The sequence below is a fragment of the Sphaerodactylus townsendi genome, linkage group LG06 (assembly GCF_021028975.2).
Source record: "Sphaerodactylus townsendi isolate TG3544 linkage group LG06, MPM_Stown_v2.3, whole genome shotgun sequence".
Taxonomy (NCBI): domain Eukaryota; kingdom Metazoa; phylum Chordata; class Lepidosauria; order Squamata; family Sphaerodactylidae; genus Sphaerodactylus; species Sphaerodactylus townsendi.
In genome coordinates, this window is record NC_059430.1 from 116,140,058 (window position 1) to 116,151,705 (window position 11,648).

Sequence of the window (11,648 nt, forward strand, 5' to 3'; positions counted from 1 at the left end):
TGATTAATTCTCTTTTCAAAATTAGAATAATAACAAGAGTTTGGATTTATATCCCACTTCTCTCAACTGTAAAAAGTCTCAAAGCAGCTTACAGACTTCTTCCCTTCCTCTTCCCACTGCAAACGTCTTGTGAGGTAGGTTGGGCTGAAAACCTGTGACTAGCCCAAGGTTACCCAGCCGGCTTCACAGATAGGAGTAGAGAAACAAACCTGGTTCACCGGATTAGAGTCCGCCACTCACGTGAAGGAGTGGGGAATCAAACCCAGTTCTCCAATTTAGAGTCCACCTGCTCTTAACCACTACACCATGCTGGAGTCTCTTGGCCAGCACACTTACTATGGTACAAGCTTTGGTGGAGTCCTACATTTTGATAATGGAAAAAAAAACACACCTTATTTTTTAATATAACAATAGAATAAAATGAGATTTAAAAATATGTATGTGCTGTAGTAGTAGTGGCGTAGGAGGTTAAGAGCTTGTGTATCTAATCTGGAGGAACCGGGTTTGATTCCCAGCTCTGCCACCTGAGCTGTCGAGGTTTATCTGGGGAATTCAGATTAGCCTGTGCACTCCCACACATGCCACACAGACCTTGGGCTAGTCACAGTTTCTCGGAGCTCTCTCAGCCCCACCCACCTCACAGGGTGTTTGTTGTGAGGGGGGAAGGGCAAGGAGATTGTAAGCCCCTTTGAGTTTCCTGCAGGAGAGAAAGGGAGGATATAAATCCAAACTCCTCCTCCTCCTCCTCCTCCTCCTCCTCCTCCTCCTCCTCTTCTTCTCCTTCTCCTTCTCCTTCTTCTTCTTGTAACAACACACATTGATGGTCCAATGCCCAGTGGTGTGGGGAAGAAGGACCATTCATTCATACTGCTATTCAAGGTGGCATCAGCCAAGCCCTGCCCTGAAAGCATCAGGGTTTGCCCAGCTAGGGTTTAGAAAAGAAGAGTTTGGATTTATACCCCACTTTTCTCAACCATAAAGAGTCTCAAAGGCGCTCGCAAACTCTTTCCCTTCCTCTCCCCACAACAGACACCTTGTGAGGTAGGTGGGGCTGAGAAAGTTCTGAGAGAACAGGGACTGGCTCAAGGTCACCCAGCAGGCTTCATGTGCAGGAGTGGGGAATCAAACCTGGTTCTCCAGATATTAGTGGCAGGCTGGGAGACAATGTGAAGGGAAGAGGGTCTTTGGAGCGTCCAGTTGCTGAGTAGGGCGCCCTCCTTACTCACTTTTACCATTCTATTTTTGTTTACATCTACGTTACCCTCCTAGGGAGGAGTCCGGCCGTTCCCTCCTTTTGGGGAGGCTTTTTAAATAAATTGGGTTATGGGATGCCTGCTATTATTGTATTGACCACTGTTTTAATGGATTTTGATGGATTTTAGTAAATGTAATAATTGTGTATGTGGTCACTTATTGTGATCTTTTGTTATAAACTGTCTACACGTTGACGTCGTTGTGCACCGCCCAGAGCCCTTTGGGGATGGGGCGGTCTACAAATTCAATCAATCAATCAATCAATCAATCAATCAATCAATCAATCAATCAATCAATCAATCAATCAATCAATCAATCAATCAATCAATCAATCAATAAATAATCAGGGAAAGGGGAGAGGACATGAGAGTGGGAAAGTAGGAAAGAAGAAATAGCATGGTAAGGGGAATAAAGGGAAAGTGAAGTTCGCAGCTTTAACCACTACACCCCATCCATCCATCCATCCATCCATCCATCCATCCATCCATCCATCCATCCATCCATCCATCCATCCATCCATCCATCCATCCATCCATCCATCCATCCATCCGATTCATCCGGGATCCATCCGGACCGATCTGATCCATCCATCCATCCGATTCATCCATTCATTCATCCGGAATGAATTTCCACTCACCCAATCGTAATTTACCTGTCAAGGAGGAACCCTCTTTGAAAGCGATGAGCTTCTTGGCGAGTAGTTCTTGAAGTCCACTTTCTGAACATCTTTCTAGGTGGATGGTATTGAGGATCTTTTATTTGGTGATGGCTAGCGGATTCCTCAATTTCTCGATTGATTCTGGTACCTGAAGTTGTTCTGGCGGCTGCTTACGGATATGGAGGATTTGACAATGGCGATGATGCGACGCATTGCTTTTGGTCGTCCTTTGCTTCGAGTTGGGCCAGTCAAAGACACAGTCTTGGAAGTACAGTTCCGGTGGCACCTTGTTGTGGCAGTCCCTGAAGGGGCCATTCTTATCCAATAGGACGCCGCACTCCTTGCCCTTTCTCTGGGCGAGCTCCACCTGCCGGATATTTACACACTCCTTCTTTTCCAACTCTGTGCAGCCTGGGATGTCCCGGACCTTCCAGGTTCTGCCAAAGTCTCTTGGGAGAGGAAGTGACACCCCTCTCCGATTCTGCATGTCGTCGTTGGGATTTCCGTTGAAGTTGCCGCACAAGCCGCACAAATGACCGGCGTAAGCTCCAGGCACTGTGAGACGGATATTGTTTTTCCAGTCAAATGTCGCGGTAAGGCCAAAATCGGTGTTGATGACAACGTCCCAGCCCTGGCGGTAAAGGGAGACTTTGCTGTGTCTGATGTTGTACGGCAAGTTGATCAACAAGTTATTCAGCTGGAGGAGCATAGAAGACAGAAAGAAGAACTTAGAAACTGGGCCTAAGACACGTTTTGGTGAGGACGTTCTTTGTTGGGAAATGCAGATGATGGCTGCTTCAAGCAGAGGTGTGTCTAGGAAAAACATAGCCCGGTGCTAAATCTGAGTTTTTTGCTTGCCCCCCCCTCCCCGTATGAGAGGCCACCCTACCCAACCACGACCAAACAACTTTTTTGCGCCAGGTCATCATGGAAGGAGAAGTGCGCGCGCGCGCGGGGGGGGGGGGGTTCCATTCCCCACATTATTAAATGGCCGCAGCCTGGGGACATTTGACCCCATATGTCCCCAGGGGCAGTATGCCTCTGGCTTCAAGTCAGGGAAAGAGTGTTGAAGGGAAAGAAAATGTTGGATGCCTCTACTCAGTATATAATTATTAAATACGCAACCTATCTATCTATCTATCTATCTATCTATCTATCTATCTATCTATCTATCTATCTATCTATCTATCTATCTATCTATCTATCTATCTATCTATCTATCTATCTGTCTGTCCGTCCGTCCGTCCGTCCGTCCGTCCGCCCGCCCGCCCGCCCGCCCGCCCGCCCGCCCGCCCGCCCGCCCGCCCGTCCGTCCGTCCGTCCGTCCGTCCGTCCGTCCGTCCGTCCGTCCGTCCGTCCGTCCGTCCGTCTGTCTATCTAGTTATTTACAAGTGGTGAACCTGCGAGGACTTATTCCCCTCCCCATGCTATTTCCTCTTTCCCTCTTTCTGACAGCCTCCAGTCCTCTCCCCTTTCCCGGTTTCTCCCCTTCACATTTCCTCCCACCCATCCACTAATATATCTTTTACCTGCCCTCCATCACCAGTTATGTTTATTACTTATTTACTTTTTTTATACCCCCCTCCCATTCACCACAATGGGAATCCAAAGAAGAGAAAAGCAGGGTATAAAAAACAACTCTTCTTCCTCACATCTAGTATTGGGTGTAAGCAACCGCATTGTTGACTCGGTGCCATCCCCCCCCCCATCCCTGTTCCCTGTCCTTGTTACCAGCCATCATTTGGCAACCCTGTAAGAGAAAGATCTAAGGTTGCCCCCTGTGGCTTAGGAAATTCCAGGAAATTTGGGGGCAGTATCTGGGAAGGGCCTTGTGGTTCTCCTAGACTCTATGTCTTACCCTCCAAACCCACTATTTTATCCCTGTCATCTAGATCCCAGTTACAATTCTGGGAGAACTTGTGGACCCACCTAGAAGGTGGAAAGCCCAGGTGAAGATAGAAGGTGCCAGGGTACACTCACCAAGACTTTATTGCGTTGGACTGTGATGATGAACCCATTGACATTGACTTCCATGATTTTGGTGGCAGTGGGATCTGTGGGGCCCTCCAACCCAGGTTGCACAAGGACTTGGAAGTGCGTGAGATTTGTCCTCCTTTGGCAGAGTTCAGCCAAGCGATAAACACATGTCCCATAGAAGTCATAGTGCAGCCCGTCGAAAGTTAAATAATGCAACTGGCCAAGGGTAGAGCAGGTACTATAATTCCTGGGGTGGCAACCCCTGATGCCGTCGTCCACGCTGCATACGGACTGCTCCCCACACTTGGATACCTGACAGACCACTCTCCTGTCTTGAGGCCTACACGAGCAAAGTTTGGTGCAATATTGGTCATCCCAGAATTGCTCATTGGGGGCGTAGAGCTGACCCTGGTGGATGCAGCCACATCGGTCGCTAGGAATGCACCTGCCACTATCCAGCACATAACCTGGGTTGCACTTGCAAGCCTCCATGCAAGGTAGGTGACACTTCTTTGGAGCATCAAGGTCATTGCAGGTGGCAGGACACGCTGAACCACAGGCCACGTACTGGCTGTTCTCAGGACAAGAGAGGGCTGTGAAAGGGAAGGAAGAGTTGGGTCAGCAGCCACACAAGAGCTGATGTCTGATTTAGTCCAAAGCTTTCTGCACCCAGAAGATCGAATCTGGTCAAATGTTTCTATGAACCGCAGTTTAGTAATTTTTTTTACACCTGCTAACATTCCAATTGGAGCCTGCACCTTTAAATGATTAGGCATTTGCAACGCTCTTTGTAGAACATTGTGAACAGAGCGTGCCAGCAAGACGCTGAGATTGTAATACATTGCTTGATAAGCATCGAGGATAAGTAAGCCTACACAGAAATAGTTACTTCTGGAATTTTGTATGGCTGTTAACAAGAGTTTATCACCATGTTTCTTGATTTCAGCAAAACCGGCTTGGCTACAGGAGGATTTCCCCCAAGAAGTATGCAAGGCCTGCATGTATTTATCCCCCCCGATAAAGCTAATTCTGCAAAAGTATGTACACACTTGGAGTGATTGTTTGTATTTAAACAATTATTGACTGTATTTAAGTCTGAACAGGACCTCATTGATGTTTGTTCTTTCATGTTGCAAGTGGGCGATTTCCCAATTGTACAGCAACTGTGAATCGTAGGAGGCTCTGCGTCTAATTGTTCCTAGTGCATTGCAAGGAACTTGTTCCCCAAATAAGTTTTTATATGCCTATAATTAAGCATATAAAGGCCGTGTTTTCATTCCTTCTCTGTGTGGAGTTCTTATCAACGGTGACTTATTTGTAGTGCAGTTATGTCTTGTAGCTGAAGCCCAGTGAGACATTTGTTACGTACATTAAATTTGTTATTTAGGTCTTTCTGGCTAAAATTTAATTTGGACCAAGGTCACCATGGTTACATTTGTATTTGGACTGTACCCAGAAAATCTACGGCAAAATGCGGTGACCCTTGCACCAAAAGCTCAACTTGAAGATCAGCCCACCGCTGAACCTAGTACAAAGCAAGGTTACGCTATAGAGAGCACCTCAGAATCCACCCACGAAGAACTACCTATAAACACACAGCACTACCTTACTTATAAACTCACAGCATTTCTTCTGATACCTGTGACATTCAATGGTGCACCAACACTATACATTTAAATCATGTTAACTCGGTTTTGCTGTTATGGCTTCCTAGCAAAGCATCTTGGGAATTGGCAGTGTTACAAAATATATGTATTAGAATTATTTTGCTGCAGCTGCACAGATTTCCAGATCGCACAGAACAGTTTTATATTTCCTTGCTACTTACAGATACCAGTCCTGATAGAATATACAGTGCTGCCAGGTTCTGTGTTGTAGCTATTTGAGATACGTTGTAAGATTGTCTGTGCTACAAAGTAGGCTTTATGATCTGATAGCTATAGTTTTTTTAATTACCAATGTTATTGCCCTCCTATGCCTATCCCTCTCTTTTACAGTTTTTATAATCCTTTTAATAGTTTTGAAAGCTTTTGTTCCCTTTTAATACTTATGCTTTTATCCTGTTCTTTATGTTTCCATACTTTCTTATGCTTCCAATTTCTTACTACCAGTAGATCCTTTAAGATATATAATTACAATTTTTAAGTGCAATAAAGATTGACTGATTGATTTGGAAATTGTTATTTGGTGAAGGTACTTTGTTAGAGGTCTTTACATTTCCAATAGTTCCTTCAGACAAAGCAATACCAACCAATTGGCTTTGAATCTTTGGCTGTTTCTGCATGGCAGCAGAAACTGCACTCCGCTGGCATTAGTTATGCCGGTGGAGGCTCGGGACCACTTGCATGGTATCATGTGGCCGGCCCCAAAGCTGCAGCGAACCGCAGAGGCGGTTCTGCATGGAGCCACCTCGGGTTTGTTTTGTTTACTCACCTCTCCTCTCTGCGCAGCTCTGGATGGCTAGAAGGACACACCCACACTGCCCTCCAACCTTCGGGGGCTGAAGGACAGTGTGGGCATGTCCCTCCAGCTGTCCAGAGCTGCGCAGGGAGGAGAGGTACGTAAGTGGGACACGGAGGGGCCAAAAGTGCCACCCTCATGCTGGTGTGGTTCGCACCGCGTTGGTGGGAAGACACCACTTTTGAAAAACCTCGCTCCCCGAGTGAGGTTTAAAAGCGGTGTTTTTGTGTCATTTGGGGGTGGGAGGGGTGAGCACGGCCTTTGCAAACAGTGCCCAAGGGATGGTTTTTACCATCCCTAGGGCACTGATTTCTCCTCGTGTGGAAACACTGGTCTAAATATGTAGTGTTTGATCTGTTATTTCATTTACATATGCCATCGCAATTATAAAATATTAGGCTGATTCTGCATGGGCCAAAAACAGCAGTGTGAAAACGGTGTGAAAATGGTGTAAAAGGGTTTAAAACGGTGTAAAAAGGTTTATACTGTTTTCACACCATTTTCACACATTTTCACACCATTTTCTCGTATTTTGGCCCATGCGGAATCAGCCTTAGATTAAATGCTTGCTTTTCTGGCTTATTTTCCATTACTGGCTCTGACCTTCTTGGAAACTTTGAATGAGTTCATTCTGCAAAGCAGAAGACAATGTAACGCCTTAGCATCCATCTGTTTACAATGGGCATTACTACAACAAAATATAGGATCAGGTTAAAGGCCAGTAGATGCTGTCTAGGTTGTGTTCTAAGAATATAGGTGTTCTAACTGGAAAAAGTTCCCTATTTCCTGCCACAACCCTTCCACCCACCCCTGAGAAAAAAAACTGCAGTTGAAATGGTGGTAAAGGATATGATTAATAATAATGGGTTTAAATTATGGATGGGAAGATATTACAAGGATTTGTGATTTTTTTAAAACAATAAATACCACTCCTAAACCAAATCACCAAAACTGGCTTTCTACATTTTAATTACTTATTACCAACTCAACACAAACTTCTAATTCTAAAACAAGAGTCACTGGAAGAGAAAACGCTGCTAGGAAAAGTTGAAGGCAGCAGGCAAAGGAGAAGCAACATGAGATGGATTGACTCTGTGAAGGAAGACACAGCCCTCCAGACTTGAGCAAGGCGGTTAAAGATAGGACATTTTGGAGGCCATGAATTTATAAAGTTGCCATGAATCGGAAGTGACTTGAGGGCAGTGAAGAAGATGTAAGGAGACTCAAGGTGATTTACAAGCTCCTTTCCCTTCCTCGCCCCACAATAGACACCTTGTGAGGTAGGTGGGGTTGAGAGAGTTCTGAATGAACTGTGACTAGCCCAAGGTCACGCAGCAGGAATGCTGGAGTGCAGAAACACATCTGGTTCACCAGATAAGCCTGTGCTACTGGGGTGGAGGAGTGGGGAATCAAACCCTCCAGATTAGAATCCACCTGCTCTTAATCACTTCACCATGGGTCTGCAACCTGTGGCTCTCCAGATGTTCATGAACTACAATTCCCATATGTAGTCCATGAACATCTGGAGAACCGCAGGTTGCAGACCCCTGCACTACACCATGCTACACATACAACGTGAGATGCTGCTGCATACCTCAGCCAAGTTGGTTCAGTGGCAACAAAGCTAACCAGAAGTTAGCACGTAGTGCATCTTCCAGATATGAATCCTGGGTCAAATCCTGAGTCCAGGTGCTTGGGAGCTCGGGAGCAACAACCGCAGAAGGCCATAGCTTTCACATCTTGCACGTGAGCTCCCAAAGGCACCTGGTGGGCCACTGCGAGTAGCAGAGAGCTGGACTAGATGGACTCTGGTCTGATCCAGCAGGCTAGTTCTTATGTTCTTATGCATCTAGTCAAAGAATGGGCTCAATGCACCTCCCCTCCCCATCCCTCAATTTTTTTTACTTGTGGCCATGTCTCATGATTACTTTTTAGCTGCATCTGTTTTCTTCCTGAACTCCTCTCCACCCTAGGAAACCAAGCTACTACTTTTTTTTCTCTTCAGAGAGCTGAAACATTTTTGTCACCTATTTCTTTACTGCATCTCCATCCATCTACTTTCACGTACTCATTTGTCTTCTTTTACACAACATTCAGGCCCATCAAGCGCTCACTTCCACAACTCAATAACCCCAATAACCGAAACAGGTGATTGCTAGCTCCATTCCTCTTGTCATACATCTCCTCTACTTACGACAGCCGGCCTCTTTCCTCCAGTCCGATATGGCTGCTCCTTTCCTTTGGCAGGCGTCTGCGTAAGTCTTCAGTGCTCCGCACAAGATCTGCTTGTAGCCATCGAAAGCACATAAGTCGCTCACACAGTTATCCAGATAAGGTTTGTAATTGAGCACGGAATGGCAGGGGTGGAAAGGACCTTCCCCGTGCTTGGCCATCAGTCCGCAAAAGGCCTCCTCGCTGTACCTGGCTAACAGCGCTGGGGGGCAGCGCCAGCATTTGCCGCGGCACCCGTGGCTGCAGGTTCCATTTCCATCCTTCACCATGAAGCTCTTGCCAAAGTTCCTTGAATCAGTGGCCAGGCCACCAGAAGAGGCCACAAAGTCGTCATTGGGGTCTCCATTGTAGTTGCCACAGAGGCCACAAACATAGCCTCGGAAGGCCGCCGTAATGTTTATCTCTACATAGTAATTCCAGTCATAGTAAAGGTGCAGGCCAAAGTCCGTCTCGATCATCAGTTGGCCTCCCCGGTGGTGAAGAGAAAGTTTCCCACCTTGCAAACTTATGGGCAGACGTGAGCGCACTTGGTTGACCTGGAAGTGGCAGAGAAAGAATTACACTGATCATTTTTGCTGATGGTTACAGGCTCCCCCAATGCTTATAACAATAATTCCAAATGGTCAAAGGTTTTCAACTTTCCAAAATTTGAGGCAAAATGTTAGATCCAGCTAACTATTTTTCATTTAATCTCACGCAGTCACACACTATACCAGTGGTGGCGAACCTTTGGCTAATTGGCAGGGGCTGATGGGAATTGTAGTCCATAACATCTGGAGTGCCTAATGTTCGCCACCACAGCACTATACACTACAGCCCCTGATTCTCCTGACCGTTGTCCACACAGTTCCTATGATCTTCAGCATTTCCTTTTTGGTGGTCAGAGGACACCTCCATTGTCCCTTTCCAACAATAGAAAAACCCACTGGATCCAACCCAAACATTTTAGTAGTGACTCTGACTGATAAAGGTAGAATGACTTGTGATTTGAAGAGGGGTCTGTGGCTCAGGGGGAGAGCATCTGCCTGGCCTGCAGAAGATCCCAGGTTCAAGCTCCAGCATCTCCACTTTAAAGGACCAGACAATAAGTGATCTGAAAGACACTATGGATGGCTGTTGCCAATCTGAATGGACAATACTGACCTTGGTGGACCAATGGTCTGATTCACTATAGGAAACAACACACGTTGTAACTGCTGCTTTTTGCCATCTAATATAATTCATAGGTCAATCACAAGTTACATATAAACAACAGTGCAATATAAAGTACCACAATCTTAACACATCTAAGTACTTTATAACATTTGTACAATCAAGACGTCCTGTCATATGTAGCAGAATACGCCAAATGCAATAGAAACGTCCTGCATTTGGCGTATTCTGCTACATATGACTTAGATGTGTTAAGATTGTGGTACTTGATATTACACTGTTGTTTATATATAACTTGTGATTGACCTATGAATTATATTAGGTGGTAAATAGCGGCAGGTACAATGCGTGTTGTTTCCTTTAAATGTTCGGTTGTTGTACCATTTCTTTTTGTGTATACCTACTGATTCATTATAAGACAAATTCATATGATTTTGTGGCTGGGTCCAGCTGACAGGAAAACAACACCTATCTTTAAAAGATGGACCCAACCAAATTTCACTGACTTGAAAACCCTCATCCACACAAAAAACTGCAGCTCATATGCTCACGGGTGCCTTAACTTCACCTAGGTAGCTCTAGGTATAGTATTGACTTGAGACAGTGAAGTGTTTTGGTGGGAAGGTACTTGCAAAAAATACAATTAACTGCAAGTCAGGAGACCTATGGAGTTTGTACCTGAGAAGTAACAAGCATCAACAGAACAAAGAGGGTGGATTTCAAGAAAAACAGATTTTGAGCCACGGAGCCAATGGAGGAGGCCCGAGGGCAGCATAAAAACGGAGGGGTGAATTGAACTAGGATTACAAGAGGATCAAAAGTTATTTCAAATAATGCTGGGAAAAAAGATGTGAATGATATAGTTCCACCAGCAAAACTTTCAGCATACAGCCATACCCTCCCCATATAGACACATCAAGAAAGATGTGTACATTGTAGAAGGTAAGTTTTGTGTGAAAATTCTTGTCCAAAATTGTATAAGAGTAAACCAAGAAGACGACTCCATTTTTATACCCCACTTTTTTCTGTTTAAGGAGTCTCAAGCTGCTTAGGGTAACCTTCCCATCCTCTCTCCACAACAAACACCTTGTGAGGTAGGTGGGGGCTGAGACAGCGCTGAGAGAAATGTGACCAACTCAAGGTCATCCAGCAGGCTTCATGTGCAGGAGCGGGAAATCAAACCTGCTCCAGATTAGACTCCACTGCTCTTAACCACTATGCCATGCCATGCGTCTGTTTTCATTCCAGGCAGAATGAAATAATGCAATAAGCAGGAAGAATGCCAAATATCCTATTTAAAAAGACTGCACAAAGATGGGGTCTTACTCGGACAAATCCGTATTCGTACTTGACCATGCTGATGTTGACGCTGTGGACAGTGAGGGTGACCTGGCTGAAGAAAGAGAGCGGGGCGTTGCTGCTCCTCTGGCTCTCAGTGAAAACATGGAAGAACGGTAGCTTGGAATGAGGTTGGCATGTCTTGACCATGGTGTAGGCACAGGTACCTTGGAAATCGTAGTTGCGTCCATCAAAGGTGTGGTAGTGTGTCTGGCCAGAGGCCCAGCAAGCGGACTGGGCGGGGGAAACAGGAACACACTTGGGTAAACCATCTTGGACTACACAAGTCATTCCTGTGCTGCAGTCAATTGTGTGGCATGGTTGTGCAGCTTCTACACATCTGGGCCAGCCATTGATGACATGACACACAGTCCCTTGTTTACAATGTGTACTACTGCAGGATCCTGAGACATGAACACACTGGGGCCTGCCATCCACAAGTTTACAGATAGTTCCCTCTGTACAGTGCAGGTTGGCACAGGATTGTGGGAAGGGGAGGCACCTGGGGATCCCACCAACAATGTAACATACAGTCCCTGCATCGCAGGGATGATTGGCACAGGACTGTGGGGAAGGA

General features: G+C 45.8%; 1 protein-coding gene across 1 annotated transcript in view; it reads right to left on the reverse strand.

Annotated features, from left to right (window-relative positions):
• The window catches only part of LOC125435443 (IgGFc-binding protein-like), a 49,270-nt gene that overhangs the window by 16,805 nt on the left and 20,817 nt on the right, over positions 1–11,648 (reverse strand). The window contains exons 10-13 of the mRNA XM_048501643.1: positions 11,060–11,635; positions 8,544–9,117; positions 3,893–4,482; positions 2,087–2,609 (exon numbers count right to left, since the gene is read on the reverse strand). Of these exons, the coding sequence (XP_048357600.1) occupies positions 2,087–2,609; positions 3,893–4,482; positions 8,544–9,117; positions 11,060–11,635 (2,263 nt within the window). The remainder of the gene's footprint in view (positions 1–2,086; positions 2,610–3,892; positions 4,483–8,543; positions 9,118–11,059; positions 11,636–11,648) is intronic.